We start from the raw sequence: 20,640 nt of genomic DNA, 5'->3' as shown, positions 1-20,640 counted from the left end.
GCAAGGAAGTGCTGTTACATCAACTGAGGGTTTGGTTTGGGTCAAAATCAAGGTCAGGCCTAGGGTTAGGGTTACGGCAAAGTTTAAATATGGTTATATTACTGTAATTGTTTTTGTAAAAAGATGAAAATAAAAATGAGATATAATAATAATAAATAAATAAAAATAACAAAAATAAATATAAAAAATATGTTTTTATATTTCAAAATAATAAATTTAAATATGTATAAATAAAAATACAAATAAAATAAAAATTTAAATAAATATATAAATATGATAAAAATAGTAAAAAAACAAAACATAATGGGAACAAAAGTACATGTCCCTGCAAACGCTGACTAGGAGTGTGGGTGTGTGTGTATATATATTATATATATATATATATATATGTATGTATGTATGTATGTATGTATGTATGTATGTATGTATGTATGTATACATGTATGTGTATATATATGTATGTATGTATGTATGTATGTATGTATGTATACATGTATGTGTATATATATATATATGTTTTGTTTATAATATTTTAGGCAATAGAAAGATATTTAATAGTCAGAGGATTTGGTAGAGTAAAAGATGTAAGTTTTGTTTTCTTTTACTTTTTTTATTTTGCAAATTGAAAGTCGTCAGTTCGGCAAATAATAATTTATAAAATTGACTAATATGAAAATGTTTTGTAAAAATTATAAAATTTTACCATTTAAATATTAAAATAATTTTTTTTATCTTATTGTTTACATATTTTAAATCAGTCAACACACTATTGTCACATATTTTAACTCGGCATATTTTGACATAAATCTTAAAAAATGTGTTCAAAAAATAACAAAATAAATGATCAGGTTAATGGGTTAATAATAGAATTATTTGTTAGTTAGATGCACTATTCACATGGCTGAAACAGTATGCAATTGAAATTTTGTAGACCTTTACCATATCGATATATAAGTTTTCATTGGGTATTCTGGATATGTCATGCAATATGTAATACAAAGATTTAAATTAAATAAAGTTTAACTTTTAATCCAAAGACAAATTAATTAGAGACTATTTTTTCCTGTTGAGTTTTTATTTTAATTGATTTTTATATTATTTTACCAAATTTGTTTTGTTTAGTAAAATTTTTAAGTAAACTAATATTTATATAAAATTATATTTTGTATAAAAATTTATGTTTATATAAAATAATTTATTGCAAAAAAAAGAAAAAAGAAAGAAGCAATCGGTATAGGAGTATTAATTTTAAATTAATATTATCTTTTTAAAAGGAGTTTTCAAATGATGTTAGTGACAATGATGATGATGATCAATCTGAAGATGAAATCGAAGAATCCTGGGTAATTTTTATTTGAATAATATTTCTTTTTTTAACAATGTTCAAGTTAAAACATTTCCAACAACTTATTTTTATTTTCAATAGGCTTCCCAATTGCAAGGCTCTCTTAATGGAAAGTAAGCTTTATAAATTTAGGTCTATAAAGTTAAGAATCTGCATTATGTAACTTGTTGATTATTTTATTTTAGACACATGTTAGAGTTTTCTATGAATGGACACATTTTGCCATATAATATGACAATATATCAAGCTGTTAGACAATATGGAACTACACAGGTATGTCTTTGAAATTTTTTATTATTTTTTAAAAGCTAAGTTTTTGTGCTTTTTTATATGTGAATACTATCTGTGCCAAACAAAAACATCTCAAATTAATATATTTGCACATTTTATGTTACATATTCTGTTCTTTAACAATTATGGTATTAATGCTGTATCAGTTTGAGTTTGCTATTAATGCTGTATCAGTTTGAGTTTGCTATTAATGCTGTATCAGTTTGAGTTTGCTATTAATGCTGTATCAGTTTGAGTTTGGTTGGCACCACTGTTGATAAAATTTTTTTTACATGCCTTAAGCAAAAAAAATTAAAAATTTGTATTTTGTCGCCATAAGGTCATACTAAAATTTTAATTTTTGGATCATAACATTAAATTATTAATTTTTGTCATTATATATTGTAAAAGTATTTGAAAAAAACAACATTTTTTAATATTATTAAGAATTAATAAAATTAATTTCTTTTAATGTTGGTTTGAATTGAACTTTTTCCAATTAGCCAAACTTTTACAAAAAGATTTTATTGATAGTAAAATTTTTTGCTACAGAATTGAAAATGAAAAACGTGCCTTAAGAGCTGTGCATATAAATAAAAATCCCGCCTAACCAGGATAAAATAGAAACCACTAAGATCTCGCCTCTCCTTTAAAACTCATACAATTTTAATATTGCGTTCGTATGTAGATTTTAGTGTAATACAGCGTGGTCACAAATTTTTAATAAACAGCAGATAATTTTTTCAATAACTTTTACAATATCCAACTATTAAAAATAGGTATTTAAGGTTATGGTAAATGATAAAACTGATAAAAATTTTAGCTTGTCGTCTTGTTCTAAAAACCTTTGACCAAGATCAGTCAATTTAATTACTAATTATAATTTTTTTTTTTGTCAAAAAGATTTATTAGTCAAGGCATAGAAGTAAAATTTCCAACTTTTAACTTTTGTTTTGAATAATAAAACTACTAATTTATTTTACTAAATTTTTTAGTTTAAAAAAAGATTAGAATTTTTTTAATTGCAAACAATCATATAATTACTTGTTAACTTAAAAGCAAACATGCAATTATTTTTCATTACATCTGCCGGGGGGAGGCAAATATTTCCACCTCCAATTTGGTGGCCACAACCAGTTGGGAGGCCATTGGTGGCAGCCTCCAAATGATTCTGCCTCCACAATTTTTTTTGGAGGCAGCCTGTAATGATTTTTGAAGAAAGAACATTTTGCTGCTACAAATTGATTGGGAGGCCATTGATTGGCATTTTGCTGCTAGTGATTGATTGGGAGGTCATCTCTGGTTGGCACAAATTATCAATGATAACATACAGCAATAGAGATAAACAAAAATAAATGTACTTGTAGAATTAGGTTGTGGTTGTTGTTACAGTATGAAAAAAGTCTTCCAAAATTAAAGTAGTTTCTAAAGAGAACAACACATTAAAAAAAAATTTGGTTCAAGTTTATTATTTTAAATAGTGCCTTTGTTGAGATTTGTGTTTTAGAATCAAAGGATTAAATGCAAACTGTTTCTGATGGACATTTTTTTCAAATAAATTATTTTCATTACAGCGTGAGGAGAGAATTTTCAAGATTGTGTTTTGGTTGACGGAACAAGAAATAATAGCTTACTTGAAACAAAGCAGGTCTAACTAGATCTTTAATGTGCTTTTAGACTTTCTCTATGCCCAACTATGACAATAGATTTTTATTTAAGAATGTTTATAAATGTAGTTTTTTAAAAGTTAATAAATGTAGAGAATAGGGAGTAAAAAAATAATAAGCACATTTAAGAGATTAACAGATGCTAACTTTGCGATGGATTGTATATATGGTTTTCATGTGAGGTGAGCAGCGAAAGATATTCCAAGAGAATGTAAAGTAAAGGAATTTTTTTAAGATTGGCATTCATAGATATGAGAATGTCAACAATGTTGCATTAAATATAAACATTTAACAACTAAGATTAGTTTGTGTTAAAATTTTCCATCTACTGCAAGCCCTAAGTTTGCAAAGCTACCTGTTCAAATCAATTATAAACTGACTTTTTTTTATATCAAAGTTTGAAAAAAACTACTGGATCCACTTTTTGCAGATTATCCTATTCATTCACAAAAGCTGGTACTTCAGGTTGTGTGTGTGTGTATATATATATATATATATATATATATATATATATATATATATATATATATATATATATATATATATATATATATATATATATATATATGTACATTTATATATGTATATATATATATATGTATATATATGTACATTTATATATGTACATTTATATATGTACATTTATATATGTATATATATATATATATATGTATATATACATATACATATATATACCCAGGTCACTGATTCCCTGATAGTGTAACGCTTATGCATTAATCATGCGTCAAAACAAATTTATGTTATTTAAACTTTATTAACTAATTGAGTTACAATATTGTGAGGTGCAATTGCTAACTAAATCCTTTGGAGTTCTCTTTCGTTTTTTTTTTTTTAGATATTTTTTATTAATAAACTAATATTGTTGCTAATGTATTAATAATAATAAATATTAATATAATAAAAGACACTGTTAATAAATAGTTAAGTAGTTTAGTGAATAAATAACCTAAATGCTCGTAACATGTCTTACTTTTACTGGAAGGCATTATCGTTATGCTCAAAATATAGTTTATAAAGAAATTCTTTAATGAAATTTTTAACTTAGAATTTTTAATTTTAAGCATTTGTTTTCAGTCATTGAAATTTTTAATTTTAATTCTTTGTCATTTATAAACACTCATTAGGTATGCATAATATAAGATTTATTTGCCTTCACCGGCTTCTCTTCTCAAAATAAATATCATTTACAAGTGTAAAAGGTTGCTAAAAATTGGCACTACCGGCGCCCATGAATTTTCTAGTGTATATATATCAAATTTTTTTATTTGAAATGTATATAGAAATTTTGTCTTTTAACAATCTTATTTTTTAACTAGAATTGTTTCATCTTTAAAATGCTATTCAAAAAGGTGTCGTGAGGCATAGTGTTTATAGTGCTTTCTATGTTCATTGAACTGTCTGTCCTTGTTTAAATATTCATTTGGTAATTATTTTCATTTCTATTTTCTATCAATACAGTTTTTGAGACAATTGTCAGTTTTAAAAAAAGGTAAAATAATGCTTTTGACATATTCTACATTGTTTTGAAGACTGGAATCATTGAAGCAAAAACTGAATATCACTTGAAATAGCATCTTGTAGTTAGTTATTTAGTGCATCTTATTCCATAAGAGAAACCAAAATACTTTTAAGGTTTAGATTGATTTCAACGCATAGTACTTGGAATTCCATCTGGTGCACTGCATTGGTGGTGATAGCCGCTTGTTGACAGCTTTTAACTTCTTTTTAAATTAACTTATGCAGTGTCCATGATGCTGTCATAATGCTATGGCAGCTTGTATCGTAAAAAGGGTAGAATGTTTCACTTTCACTGAGGATTTATATGCTCCATCATTTTCTCAGAGCAAGGTTAGTCAGCTAGAGTGAATTGATTGCTAGAACTGTAATATAAGTCATGGTTCATAGCACTCAGGGAAAACCAGTGGAATGTTTTAAAAAGTTAGAAAATCAGTGAAAACCTGGAAAAGTCAGGGAAGTATTTCAGGGAATACTTTTAAAATAACATCAGGCTGAATATTAGTTCTATATTCAGCCTGAAGTTATTTTATTATCCTAATTATGAATCTTTATCGTTATTTGAAGTTGACATAATTTGAAATAGTAAAATAAAACTTAATTCATGGTTAATGTCACTTTTTTTTAATTAAAGAAATTTTTAGATATAAAAGACTTTTTTTTAAAGTTGGCAATTGTGCCCAAAGCCCCCCCCCCCCCCTCTCCCTACCCCAACTTCAAAACTCATGTTGTAGGTCAGTTGATAACTTATTAATTAAAGTGCGAAGCAGTTAAATAATTAATAAGTTATAAACAATAAATTAGTTTTTTGAGAAATTAGTTTATGCTTTTTAACTAAGTTTTTGTACCATGACCAAATCGAACTTCTGATAAGAGCCAATAGAAGCACAGTAAACACAGATTTACATCTACTCTAGGGTTTGACTTGATAAAGTCTCAAATAATACAGAATTTATGGTAGGTTGTACTTTTTTTGCAAGGTTTTATTTGATTAAAAAAAACATTTTATAAGGCTGATCAGTTAAACATCAAGTTAAAACAAGTGTGGGTGAAATTAACTAAATTGCAAATTAATAAATGATTGAATGAATTAATGTAAAGAGTTTCTAATTGAATTTATAAAAAGAATTTATAAAAATTTGTAAAGAAGTTATAAACAAAGGATATATTATTAACTATTTGTATTAGCTAGATTTTTAAGTATTTGTAGTATTAACGAAGTTATTAGTTTTCTTTCAAATACATAATTAACTTCAATTTTTAAAGTTAATTATGTATTTAAAAAAATTTTTTTTTTTTTTTTTTTTTTTTTTTTCTTTTTAATTATTTTCACATAAATTGTTTTAAAATACTTTATTATTTACTAATTACTTTTGATACAAAAAAATTTGATACAAAGGTCTTACCATAAAACATATAAATTAGGGGTCGGCAAAAAATTGCTGACCTTGTTTCTATGTTTTATGTTAAGACCTTTGTATTAATTTTTTTTTGCCGGCCTGCTGCAGACCTCTAAAAAATTTGGTCAGCAAATTATTACCGACCTTATTTTAATTAATTCCAAGAGTTGCATGTGAAATAAAGTGAAAATAAAGTGAAATAAATTTCAAAAGTAAGATTTATTTTCCAACCTGTGTTGTTTGTTATACTTAAAAAATATCGAATCAAGAAGAAATAGTTTTCAATAACCTTTCCAATTTTTATCAAACACTAAGGTCAGCATTGCAGAATGCCAACCCTAATTCTAAGGGTTGCACACGTAAGTTTTGTTTGTGTGTGCATGTTTTATAATTTGTGTCAATTTTATAGACAGAAGATGTAAGTGATACAGAGGATTACAGTCCATTTGGTAGAGCTAGTATATGGTCTGGAACACATGTTTTAAAGTAAGAAGCTTTTGTTTAATAAAGAAACTTTAAAAATTTAAAATATTTTGAGAATCTGATCACGAATTATTCAGAGATAGCAAAAAAAGTTAAATAAGGTATTTTGGTATTTTTGGTTCACAAGTCACTTAATTTTCGAGAATTTTCAATTTTTTTAATCTGTTCTTTAAAATTTGCTGTCTTTTAAATAATATTCCCATTGTTTCTTTTCTAAATAATATTTTTTTTTTTAATTTTTTTATTTTTAATAATATTGGTATTGATTCTTTTTTAAATGTTATCATTGGTTCTTTAAATTTTAGTCATTGTTCTAATTAATTTCAAGTCATTGTTCCATCTAAACTTCCCCTGTTTCCATAACTAAACTAATCATATGCACAAACAGCTCAGGTTATAAGCCAGTTTGATGTCATAAGTAACTAGTTTTGTGAAAGCTTTATCTTGAAAGTATCTTAAAATTTATTCTTTACTTTTTCTTCTTGATCATCATACTATGTTTAATACAATATCTAATATTTTTTATCTCTAATAGCTGATGCCATTAAACATTCTCAACTTTGCTCAATATATTTTTTATCTGTACGCTATTTGTCACTATTTAATAAATATTTTAATTTTATTATGTACAAAAATGTACTTGTTATTTATTTAAATGTATTTAAAAATGTAATAAAAGTTAATTAAAATATTTTATAAAACATTTTATAATATATATTAAAATATATTTTAGGTTTAAAATAGCTTAAAATAAGTTTTAGGTTTTATGATAAAGAACAAATTTGGTTTTTGTAAAAAAAAAAAATATTAAAAAGAAGTTAGAGTTATTTTATATTTCAGAATAGATTTTGTATCATTAAATCATTAAAAGTTTTAGTTTATTTAGATCAATAAATAAATTCTGAAATCAAAGAAAAGTTGCTTTTTTATTATTACAGTTCATGTGGAAAGAGAACGATGTTAAATGTTTACTGCTTGAATTGTTATTAATAATAATAGAAAAAGAAACAAGAATAGATTCTATAAAAATATATTACTAAAACATTTATTTTTTGAAACACATTTTATATAGAAATAAATATCCTCTAGTAGATTTTCTCTGTACTGTCTTAAGTAAATAACTTCTTTAATGTATTTTGGATTGTGCTATGAGCTTTATTGCCAGGAAGTAATCTATTATTAATTTAGCTTTTATATCGACAATATTTACTATTTCTAATATTATAATGATTTCTTATGTTTTTATAATTCTTTTATACTACTTATAAATTTAGGCTATAATAATATTATATAGTAATTATTTTTATTATTATTACTAATATTATTATTTTAATGTCATTATTATTATAGTTGATATTATTGTATTACTGTTATTTTTTTAAGTAGTTTTCTTGTTTTTATTTTTGTTTTTAATATTATTATTTTTTTTAAGTATGTTTCTTTTCATATTTTATTTATTTACTTATTTTCTTTTCCTTCTTTTTTCTGTTTTTAAATTTTTGCAAATTATTATAATAATTTGCAAAAATTTATATTAATTATTAGTTTATATAAATAATTTAAATAATTATTAATAAACAATAATTATTGTTATTATAATTTTTTTTTTGCTTAAATTCTTTTTTTAATGTTTTTATGTATCTTACCATTGACTAGTTTGTAACTATATGAGTGACGTCTAACCAATTTCTGTAAATTTACAATCAAGTTTGTAAATTTAATTAATATTTGAAAAATTCAAAAATAAAAAAAGTTTATCATTATGTTTCCAAAATATTATCATTATGTTTTAGTCACATGTTAACATTTTTTATGTGTCATTTGTTATGTTATATATTTGAAAATTAGCTGCAGGGTTTATACATCCCATATATAACAGGGATTATTGAGCACATTGTGCGATGCTAGGAATGGTTAAAGATGTCATTGTGCTCCAAGATGTCATTGTGCTCAAGTTAATGGTTCTAAAAATTAATAATTCTTAAAAAATTCTTAAAAGTTTTCAAATGCCTAACATTGAGTAAACTCATTAAAATTTGTTTAAAATTTTAGTTTCAGACCTATTAATCAAGCAGAGCCTGTTTTATCTCCAAAAAGAATCAAATCAGATTCAGCACATAAGGCAAACACCTCAATTTCTCTAGAAAATGGAGATTTAGGTATTTATATTTTTACATTGCAAATATAATAATTTATCAACTTATATAGTCTTGCCAGACTTATTATTTTTGTCTGATTTGACTTATACCTAGGCTTTTAGTTATGTTTAAGTGTTATGTCTTTTAAAGATAGTAATTTTGTTTTTTGTAATAGGGAAAGTTTTTTGTAAGAAGTAAAGGTGTTTTTTCTTTAGATCCAGCTGATCATTTTCTTTGTGAAAAACTACCTGTTGAAAAATGTAAATTTTTCTTTAAAATCAATTTTTTTAGTATCAAAATTTTTTTTAATTATAAAATTTGTTTTGTTGCTTCAATAGTTAATGAAGATCCCTCACTTGAAGTAATATGTTTGCTACGTGTTCTATACTATCTTAATAGCAATTGGGGAGATTATTTTGGTGTAAGTGTTTACCATAATCATTGTGTGTGTGTGTGTGTGTGTGTGTGTGTGTGTGTGTGTGTGTGTGTGTGTGTGTGTATGTGTATATAAAATATATGTATCGGCATTGCCGAATGCTGACCCTAATTCCAAGGGCTGATATATATTTATATTATGTAAATAAAATATTGTAATAATATATAACTGCTTTATTAAATCACTTACAGCTTCAAGCCTGTAGTTCTGTAGTACCTAAAACTGAGTTTGTTAATACTAAATTAACAGCAAAAGCAACACGACAACTTCAGGGTATTTTGTTTCCTTTTTTAATTTGTATTACTAATTATTATATAAATGTTTAACGCTCTAAATAAATATTTTTTATTTCTGATTGGTTTTTTATTTTTGTTTTTTGTACTTTTAAAACAAATCTAGTGAGTTTTTTTATATATTATATTTAATTTAGACCCTCTCATTATTATGACTGGTAATTTACCATCATGGCTTTCAGAATTGGCAGAAGCATGGTATATTGTATATGTATTATATAGATTATCATATATGAGCCCTTGAGATGCATAATGGTATAAGTCACTCATATCTAGATTTGAGATACAGAGGCATTTAGTAGACATCATATCATAAATCATCAAACTGTTTTAGAGAAATTAAATAAAAATAATATCATTATCAATATCTTTAGACTTATACCACTCTGCCATGTAATAGAAAAAACAAAATGCTAACCATTGGTGGCAATAACTCAAAATATTGAAAAAAGTGACTTATACCACTATGCATCTCATGGGCTCATATGTATATGTGGTTTCTATGTTGTCATATTTTTATTTAAATATGGCAGATTTTTTACAACCTCATACCCTTCCTGGCATTAATCTGTTTTGCGGATCATTTTTATTGTGATACTATGAATTTTATTGCATTCAATGATATTTTTATTGCATACTATGATATTTTTATTGCATACTATGATATTTTTATTGCTGTGCTATGGCTTTAAAGATAGCAATATTTAAAAAAATATTTGCTCTTACGCTAAATGGTTTTATGGAATAGAACAACACTGAATTATATAAATTGGTTGATAAAACTAATGCCAAAGCCCGCTATTTTTGTCTAACATCAAAGCCCGTTATTCTCAGGTCATGAAATCTCGTATTTCACCACAAAAATTAGGCTCTCGTGACTTCTGGAGAATTTTAATTAGTATCAATAATAAGGGCAAATCTTTAATTTCACCTCTCTTGTTTGATTCAAAACTATTCAACAAGTGTTCATCAGAGTCTTGTTTTTCAGCCTGCTGGAAAGCGGCATCTGTTATCCCTATTTTCAAAAATTCTGGAGAGCGATCTGATTCATCCAACTACCGTCCCATTAGTCTTCTTCTTATCGTAAGCAAGGTTTTTAAATCTTTAATTAACAAACACTTAATCTCTCATCTTGAATCTAATAACTTACTTTCTGCCCATCAATATGGATTTCGATCTTCTCATTCTACAGCTGATTTGCCAACAGTAATAACCGCTAGGTTTTATCATGCATTAGGTAAAGGTGGAGAGGGTAAGGCCATCTCTCTTGACATTTCTAAAGCATTCGATAAAGTTTGGCATGCTAGTCTTCTCCATAAGCTTTCTTCTTACAGTGTATCTGATAACACATTTAAGATTATTGAATCCTTCCTTTCCAATCATAGTATAAAAGTTGTCCTCGATGGACAGCACTCTTCTTCTTATTCTGTAACTTCAGGGGTTCCTCAAGGTTCTATCCTTGGCCCTATACTCTTTTTAATTTACATTAATGATCATTAATGTTCCAGGTATTCTCACATCTAAGGTGGCATTGTTTGCTGATGATACTACCATTTATTCTTGTCATGATAAGAAGCCAACACTTTCTGATTGCTTGGAGGGGGCATCTGAGCTTGAAAAGGATCTCACTTCTGCTACAGCATAGGGCTCACAGTAGCTGGTGAACTTTAATTCAGATAAAACTTAATTTTTTTCAGCCAATCGTTATCGCAATAAGTTAGATCTTCCTATACTTATGAACGCTAATGTACTCAATGAGTCATCTACCCTTTATCTTCTAGGATTAACTCTTCCGATCTTTCTTGAAAACCATGTACCAAATTTGTTGCAAAATCAGCATCTGCTAAGGTTGCATCTCTTTATAAAGCTCGACACTTTCTTACTTCGGATTCTATTCTCTATCTCTATAAATCTCTAATCCATCCTTGTATGGAATACTGTTGCCATATCTGGGGCGGATCTTCTAATGATGCCCTTTCTCTTTTAGACAAGGTGCAAAAGCGCATTGTAAACATAGTTGGGCATTGTAAAAATAGTTAGGAGCTAACCTCCAACCATTATCACATCGTTATAATGTTGCTCTCTTTCTTTTTTCTACAAATACTATAATGGGCACTGCTCTAAAGAGCTAGCGTCTTATGTGCCATCTGCTAAAATTCATTCTTGTGTTACTTGTCATTCAATTAAGTCTCATCCTTTTTCTGTGACTGTTCCTAAGTGCTCCAAAAACTCCTATTCCTCAAGTTTTTTCCCTCGAATATCAGTTCTTTGGAATTTGCTTTCTTTATCTTACTTTCCTGATTCATATAATTTGCAATCCTTTAAGTCGTCTGTCAATCGTTATCTTGCTCTACAATCTTCATCTTTTCTCTTCCAGTAACTTCTAACTCTAATTAGTGGTTGCTTGCAGCCTTCTTGGAAGTGAAGATGTTTAAAAAAAAAACTATATTTAGGTTTTTTTTTAATCTTTAAATGTTACATAGATCCCTAATATTGAAAAAAAAAATTATTTAACAGTTAAGTTGGTTCTGAAGTGAACTGAAATTATTAAAAAGATATGAGTAAAAAATTATTTTATTTAAAAAAAATTGTTTTCTCTATGAAAAAATGTTTTTTTATTTATTATTCAATAAAATTCAATATAATTTAATATTATACCTTCAAAATTTTTGAAATCTTATATTTCCTCTTTTTTAAAGACCATAATTTTGTCGAGTTTTTTATTTCTTCATTATATTATGGGCTCTTCAAATGTTCAAAGGTCTTGTGTAAAAATATTGTATTTTTATGTCAACTCCTAAAATTTCTTTTAATAATGTCATTTTTTTGTTTAAGGAGTCTAAGTAAACATTTTTTCAAATGTTGTATTCATAATCACACACATACACGCATACATGTGCACACACACCTGTGTTTGCACATGGTGTGTTTACATACAGTGCTGTGCTATGTAATAGCTTGGGCAATACCTTTTGTGCAATCTTTTGTGTAATTAAACTTTATCCAATAATTCAATTCAAGTTAGACAATTAACTGTTTTACACCACTGAATAGACTAATTAGACTAATATGTTTTGAATTTATTAAATTTATTGAAATATATTTAGACAGCATTTTGTATTTTTGAGTATTTTTTATGCATAAATATTGTTTATGGTAAGCAAAATATTGTTTATGGTAACCAATTTTTTCATTCACCTCTGGTGATATATTCTTTATCAGATTTAATAAATTTTTGGTCAAAATAATACATTTTAAAACTCTTTTTAACCAGTTTTTGTTTGTGGAACATTTTTTTGTTTTTGTTTTTTTGTTTGTTTGTGTAATATTAGTATTTTATTTAGATATTATTTTATCTAATTTTTTGTTCGACTGTGACTTATTATTATATGTCTAATTTTATTTATTTTCTAATAATTCAGCCCCTTTATATTTCCTTTTGAATGTCGTCAAATGCTTTTCTATGTTACAACATTTGACCGAGATCGAGCTGTTATGAAATTGCAAGTAAGATTTATATAATAAATTCAATTAGTTTTTAATCTGTTGTTACTTATCATGGTTTTTTATAGAGGTGTACTGGAAATGATATAAAAATGTTATTGAAAATTGTCTTATGAATTTCTGGTGTTATTATAGGGTGCTATTCTGCCATATACATGAATAGTATATCTTCACAGAAATGCTTTGAAGAAATAATTATCTTAATACAGAAAATAGTTTTATAAATATAATAGCTTTTATAAAATAGTTGTTAACAAAAACTTATTTTAAATAAGTTTATTTTAACATTTTTAAGTTTTAAGTTTTTAAAAAAATAAATTTAAGTTACTTCATTATCTGTTCTCTCCAAGCATCAGGGTGCAACTAGATTTTTTTGACAAAGTCAAAAAAATGTAGTTGCATTTCTAATTGTAGTTTATTTGTAGTTGCACCCTGATGCTTAGTCATTTTCAGACAAAGTTTTAATTCATTTGCATAGCTAGCAACTAGGGTTTCTGAAGCAGGAAAACCAAATCCGAAAATCTGCGGTTTTCTCATGTATTCAAATCTGATATCCGTTAACAATTTTTATAAAATTTATAAGTTTCTTAAGCGCTCAAAATTTAAACTTCTCCCAATACTACTTACTACTTAAACAATATTGTAGTTTAACATTAAAAATGATATTATTTAATTATAGGTTAATGCTGAAATTAAACATAATTTATATACAAACTATATTCCCAAGATATTTGCAAATATGTTTCTCTATATATACAATTATTTGCATGTAATTATGTCTTAACATTAATTGGTCATTTGTAAGAGTGTCATGCGTAATTACTCATAATGGCTTTCCATAAGAATAAAGTTTAACTACTTATAATGACTTTCTATGAAACAACATTTTGTATATGACAAAAGTTTAACTTTTTTTTAAAAGTTGGTTGCCAAAAAAAATAATCATATAAAAATCAATCAAGAGTATTGCTTGTTGAAGTTTTTTGTTTTATTTCTTTAATCATTTTTTGAAGTGAATCGTTTGTTGAAGTAAATAAAGTTCAATTGTTTTTTTAAAATAAACTTTTTGAATTTATATTTATCAAAACATAAAGATAAATAATTTTTTCAGTTAATTTTAGTTTTTCCTTTCAAAATTAAAGTCTCTTATTTTAACCCATCTAGTTCCAAAATAACATCAAAGATGTTGGAACATTTCAATCAAATTTCTAATGGAAAAGCAAAATGTAAAATATACAAAACAAATATTTCTAATAACAATGGCTCTACTGGTTCAATGAAAAAGTACATAAAAACAATTCATAGAATTATGCTAAGTAAGTCAAGCCATGAAGATGGTGATAATGGTATGTCAGTGATGAAAAAATAAAAAATAGTTTGATTTCATGAAACGTTGCAGCCAAGAAGAAATTGTGACTAAACTAGCTGTTGTTGATGAAATTTTCTAATAAGAAATTATGAGATCTAATTTTATGGGAGGTTCAATAGCCAAATGTACTAAACATCTTGCATAAAATGAATCCGATACCATGAGATTTACTTAAAGTTATATAAAAAAAAAGGTTACAATAAAAATTGAAAAACTGAAGAGTAATAGAAGATTCAGTATTTAATTTAGTATTTGGATGAAGTGTTATGTTAATGTTAATTTACGTGATGTTAAAGAAAAAGAACTTTATAGTCTTGGATTAGTGAGATTTTTTGGATCTTTTTCTGCATCTGACTTTGTTGATCTTGTTTAAACTTTGTTGATCTTGTTTAAAATTTTAACATCTCTTTTGAGAAAGATATTTTTGCCTCAACTTGTGATGTTGCTCATATGATTAAGTAAAGTAGAGAGAGCAATTTATCAGTTATGCTTCAACCATGGCATACATTTAGCTGTTTGTGACACATTTTATTTAATAAAAAAAACAAACAAGTATTTGAATTGAAACATACAAAATGTTTCATACAGAGATAGTAGTAATAATGCAACATTGAATGAAGTCAATGTTGATATTGATAGATAAGGTTATTTTGAAGATGAAGATGAAGCTAACAATGTTGGTCTGTCAAAAGTTGAATTTAAAAATATATTAAATACTCAATCAAAGGTAAAAAAAAACATACCTAAATTTGACTGTTTTTTTAATTATATTTTATTAGAAAATCAAGTTAGAAATTATATTTTGTAAGACGATATCAAACTTGACGTAAAAATTAAATGGAACTCTTTAATTGATATGGTTAAGCATTTTATATAGTGTTGGAAAATATATTACTGAGTCTCTTCTTGAGTTCTACTAGCAACTCATTTTTTATCTTAAAATAAAATTAATTAAATTAAATTAAATAAATAAATTAAAATAAATTAAAATAAATTTTCAAAGTTTTAACAGTTCCTTACATTTTACAGTCTCTCGCAACATTGGTTTTAAAAAGTTATCCTTTTAGAAAACTGGTTTTGAGAAGTAATGAGATTATTAACCATAAAGAGTCCTTTTATTTTTTCCCAAAATATATTTTATATCCACTATTTGTCCAAATATTAAAGTTATATTGGCTACATCTTTAATTCTTAATGAATTTTTAACAGTGAAATAATATTAATACAGTGAAATTAATAGACAAACAAATACAGTGAAATAATATTAATATAATGAAATTAATAATAATCAAACAAATACAATGAAATAAAATCAATACAGTGAAATTAAGAATATTCAAACAAATACAGTGAAATACTATCAACACAGTGAAATTAAGAATAGCACTCGAAAGTGGTTTTAATTGTTAATAGTTGTTAATTTTGTTGTTAATATTTCTTTTTGATTAAAATATTTACATTATACAAATCTTAGGAGACTGTTCCTGATATTACAACTAATGACAGTAGTGATCGAGTAGCTCCGAGACTAGATAAAAAAAAAGTTGGTTTATTATTGATTTTTATTAATTATTGATTTTTTGTTAATATAAGTGAGTGTAATATTAGTTGGTAACGGATTAACTATTTTATTTTTATGTTAGTATTATTTTCTGTTCTTTTATTAAAGTATTAATATTCATATGTTAAGCTATGTTTACTTTATTTTGTTCATTATTCTAACTATGAAAAAGCTCTATTTTTTTTTTTTCTTTTTTTTCCTTTTTTTTTTCACTCATTTATATGTCGGTTGATATTTAGTAAAACAAAGTTTAAAAAGATTGCTGTTGTTTACTTGATCTTTTTAGAATTTTATTTAAGTGTTTTCTAGATTGTATACCTATTTTATATATGTGTGTGTGTGTGTTGGTAAATATATATATATATATTTTACTTTATAAAATTTACTGAGACCTGTTTTTTCATAGCGCACTGTTAACCGTAATAACATTTTCAAAGAAGGTGAATCATTAATAAATGATTTTACGAATTCAAAATCTTTATTAGAAATACAATATGAAGGCGAGGTATGTTTGTGTTTTTTTTTTCTTTTTTAATAATCTTTAGGCATGTCACTTTGTGTAAATAATATTTTTCTTTAATTAGGTTGGGACTGGTCTTGGACCTACATTAGAATTTTATGCTTTAGTTTCAAAATATTTTCAACGAAGTGATAATGATATGTGGAGAGGAGACAAAGTATCAGTTGTTGAGAGTGATGGTATTTTATTTATATACTAACACATTTTTAGTATTTTGTTGTAAATGTCTTTTTATGTTGTTTTTGCATTTTTCTAAGTTTTTTTACAGGTGATTCAAAAGGACAGGTTGAATACTGCAGTACTCTCCATGGGTTGTTTCCAAGTTGGTCAAATTTTTTTTTTTAATGTTCTGTTTAATTACAAATAAGTTTGTTGATTATTGTATATAATTTAATAGTTTAAAATATAGGTTGTAAATATTTATATATGTATGTATGTATGCAGCCAGACATATATACACAAAGTAAGAGTTATATAGAGTAATAAATATACAATAATATATTGTTTTATGTATAAAATATTATTTATGACTTTAGTTGCACTACCTAAAAGTATAAAGAATTCACAATTAAACAAGATTAAAGCGAAATTTCGTTATCTTGGAAAGTTTATTGCAAAAGCATGTATGGACTCTCGTATGATTGACATTCCCTTAAGCAGGACGTTTTATAAATGGTTGCTTAAACAAGATAATACAATAGATATAACAGACTTGAAATATGTTGACTCTATCTTATATCAATCTATAAGTCAATTATACGATGTTTGTCTTGAAAAGAAACGCCTTGAAAATGACACTTCTTATTCTAAAGAATCTTTAAGTTTAGCTTTGAACAGTTTGACTTTAGATGGTGTTTCTATTGAAGATTTAGGTCTTGATTTTATATTACCTGGTACTAATATTGAATTAAAAAAAAATGGTAAAGATACATTAGTAACAGTTGAAAACCTAGAAGAATATTTAAATGTAAGTTGATTCATTTTTTAAACTTATTTGAAAAGCTTTTAGCAATTTTTTTTTTTTTTTTTGTTTCTTTTAATTTAGTAAAAAGTAAAGTATAAATTTTTATTGATATTTAAATTTTAGTTGATTGTAAAATACAGCTTGCGTGATGGAGTAGCAAGACAGTTAAATGCTTTTAAAGAAGGTTTTGAACAATTTTTTCCGTTGAAAAATCTCCGAATGTTTTATCCAGAAGAAGTAAGTTTTACTTTCTTTTGATAACTTTTACATGACTTTTTTAAAAAATTTTAAATGGTTTTTTAAAATTGTGCTTTCTCAAGAACTCTTATTACTCTTATAAATGGTAAAATAACAGTTCTTTAATGAAATCAAGTAGTTATATGGTAAAATAACAGTTCTTTAATGAAATCAAGTAGTTATATGGTAAAATAACAGTTCTTTAATGAAATCAAGTAGTTATATGGTAAAATAACAATTCTTTAATGAAATCAAGTAGTTATATGGTAAAATAACAGTTCTTTTATGGAAGGGCATAATAAATTGTTTCCATAATACAAATTTGTTTAGGCAGTTATTTCATTACTGTAACATTTGTAATCTGATCAAATACCATCAATTCTCTAACCAAAAATAGTTGGTAGCAGATAAGCTTAGCATTTGCAACAATTGTTAAAGTTGTTCTTCTGCCGAATTTTCATAATCTGTCAGTTTATAAATTGCTTTTGAAATGTTTATATAAATATACGAAAAACAACAATTAAAACTTCAATTCTGTTATTTGGAAAAAATACCCCTAAAAAAATTGTTTTGTTTTTGGAGATAAGAATTTCGTCAGCAATATTTCAGTTAAAAGCTTCTACTGGGGTTTGCATTGTTTTTGAAGGTTTTAAAAATTCCTGCCAGACATTATAATGAGAAAAGAGTTCACTGACAAAAATCATTAAATCACTAAAGAAATTAGGAAAATAAGGAAAACACCTGAAAATTGGAATGCTACAAAGAAAATTTCTTTAAAACAGTGAAAGTTACACTGTCATAAATATCGAATCTGAAAAACAGCAAGCTTACTCTATTAGTAGTTTGTTGATGTCTGTCTTATTTAAAGAGTTTTTTTTTTGTTACTTGTAAACTTAATGTCTGATTATGCTAATTTTGTAATATGAGGGCAGGCGTTGTCGTTTTTGTTTTTCTAAGAGTTCAGCATAAAGCCTATTGAGTTAAGCACAGTAGATTGGTGCCGGATCTCCGCTTGCTAACCTAACCGACTAGCGTCCAGTTTCAAACACCGAACCCTGTGCCTATTTGATGGCATATAGTGTGTCTGACTCAAACTCATAAAGCAGGGAGGTCTTTACATGATCTATTTTTTGCGATATACTGAAGTTGCAATGCAGAAATTTTAACTGGGTTGTTTCACACCCTTTTTATGCTCAAATCTTGGAAACTGCTCAAAATTTGTTAGAATTTCTTTAAATTTTTCAGAAAATTTTTTTACTTAAAAAGTAATCTCAAATAGATGTAAGTGTTATTAGTTTATCAAAAAATTTATTAATAATTTTCTAAAATCTACGCTCCAGACAGGCACACATTTTAGCTGGTTTAGATGAACACTGTTAAAATGATTTTTGCACTTTTTTATCATTTAAAAAAAATACGAAATTGTCAAAAGAAAGGAAATTATTTTCATGCGCTGATGGCTTTTCAGCTTGATATCGGTCAAGGCTAAGTTCACAAAGATTTGTGTTTTTGTTTATATATGTGTGTGTGTCACACATTAATGCGTGTAGACACATAAATAAGATTATATATTAAATATATAATATTTTAGATGGAACTGCTTTTATGTGGCTGCAAAAGTGAACAATGGGTTGCAAAAGGTCTTTTTTTTCTTTCTTTTTTTTTCTGTAAACTATCTAGATTGTAAGTACAACTGTGTTATGACTGAGCTAATTTCTATTTAGTTACATTTTATTGTTCTAGATTTATTTGAATGTTGTCGACCTGACCATGGTTATACTTCAAGCAGGTAAGCTTTTATTTAGTAAGCAATAAACGTTTTCTTTATTTTTCTAAAAATTGCCAATGTATTTTTTTATTTAAAAATTTGTCTTTGGTTCATTTTAGCCGAGCGGTTTGCTACTTGTTTGACATATTAAGCAAATACAATACTGAAGAACAAAGATTGTTCTTACAGTTTATTACCGGAAGTCCAAAACTACCCGTTGGTGGTAAGAAATTAGAAACTCAAATCTTTTTTTTAAAAAAATTAAAAATAATTATAAGTTTCAGCTTTGACCACTACTTTTATAGTCTTATAGTTATTTTTGTTAATGTTGTTGCAGGGTTCAAAAGTTTAAACCCGCCTCTTACAATCGTCCGGAAGACTGTTGACAACAACGCAAACCCTGATGATTATTTGCCCTCCGTAATGACTTGTGTTAATTACCTAAAGTTGCCCGATTATTCAAGCCTAGAAATTATGTATGATAAGCTTAAAAGTGCATATAACGAAGGGAAGAACGCCTTTCATTTATCTTAGCTGACTCTTCTAATTTGGTGAAGATGTTTTGCTCCTATCTTTTCGAGTTTTTGGGGCTGTATATATAAATAGAGCTGCGACTATATATTTTTTTTATTTCAATCGATTTTTTGTTGTTATTGCTGTTGTTATAAGGGTAATGCTTGCGTAATTCCCTGAATTGGGAATTGAAACTGAAAGGACGTGTTTAACACGTATAAGGAAATCCTTTTCTTTTTTAGCTGCGCAAAGCTAAATTTAAAAAATGCGTTACATTTTTACTACAGTTTATGTGTACGTATTATCTAATAAGTTGTATGCACAGTTTATTTAGTTATATGGTTTAGTTTTGGTCCCATAAAATTTGAACAAATTAGTATTTGTAACATACACGATATACGCACATTGAGTATTTAAGTCTGTGTGTGTATATATATAGTTATGGCTAAAAAGATCCAACAACTCACAATAATTATGAGTTGTCGTTTTTCAAGTAAATTATCTATTATTATTATTATTGTAGATAATTACTTGCAAATAAAATGGGAAATTTGCGTGCTTACCTCACACTTAACACAAAATTACGCGTTGCGTAAATGATTGCTTAGTTATCATTAGAAAAATATATTGTGCTCT

General features: G+C 26.1%; 1 protein-coding gene across 2 annotated transcripts in view; it reads left to right on the top strand.

Moving 5' to 3' along the window:
• The window catches only part of LOC100199001 (E3 ubiquitin-protein ligase TRIP12), a 60,554-nt gene extending 40,427 nt beyond the window's left edge, over window positions 1-20,127 (top strand). For both annotated transcript variants that reach the window (XM_065788690.1, XM_065788691.1), the window contains 21 exons: window positions 537-584; window positions 1,275-1,343; window positions 1,427-1,458; window positions 1,531-1,618; window positions 6,628-6,704; window positions 8,754-8,860; window positions 9,055-9,099; window positions 9,178-9,260; window positions 9,467-9,548; window positions 9,706-9,766; window positions 12,991-13,075; window positions 15,916-15,984; window positions 16,409-16,507; window positions 16,587-16,701; window positions 16,791-16,844; window positions 17,059-17,489; window positions 17,610-17,723; window positions 19,315-19,363; window positions 19,467-19,512; window positions 19,611-19,714; window positions 19,829-20,127. In XM_065788690.1, coding sequence (XP_065644762.1) covers window positions 537-584; window positions 1,275-1,343; window positions 1,427-1,458; window positions 1,531-1,618; window positions 6,628-6,704; window positions 8,754-8,860; window positions 9,055-9,099; window positions 9,178-9,260; window positions 9,467-9,548; window positions 9,706-9,766; window positions 12,991-13,075; window positions 15,916-15,984; window positions 16,409-16,507; window positions 16,587-16,701; window positions 16,791-16,844; window positions 17,059-17,489; window positions 17,610-17,723; window positions 19,315-19,363; window positions 19,467-19,512; window positions 19,611-19,714; window positions 19,829-20,025 — 2,055 coding nt within the window. In that variant the 3' untranslated portion in view covers window positions 20,026-20,127. The remainder of the gene's footprint in view (window positions 1-536; window positions 585-1,274; window positions 1,344-1,426; window positions 1,459-1,530; window positions 1,619-6,627; window positions 6,705-8,753; window positions 8,861-9,054; window positions 9,100-9,177; window positions 9,261-9,466; window positions 9,549-9,705; window positions 9,767-12,990; window positions 13,076-15,915; window positions 15,985-16,408; window positions 16,508-16,586; window positions 16,702-16,790; window positions 16,845-17,058; window positions 17,490-17,609; window positions 17,724-19,314; window positions 19,364-19,466; window positions 19,513-19,610; window positions 19,715-19,828) is intronic.
• The last annotated feature ends 513 nt before the right edge of the window (window positions 20,128-20,640 follow it).

Source organism: Hydra vulgaris, chromosome 01 (assembly GCF_038396675.1).
Source record: "Hydra vulgaris chromosome 01, alternate assembly HydraT2T_AEP".
Taxonomy (NCBI): Eukaryota; Metazoa; Cnidaria; class Hydrozoa; order Anthoathecata; family Hydridae; genus Hydra; species Hydra vulgaris.
This window is presented reverse-complemented; position numbering and strand designations above follow the sequence as displayed.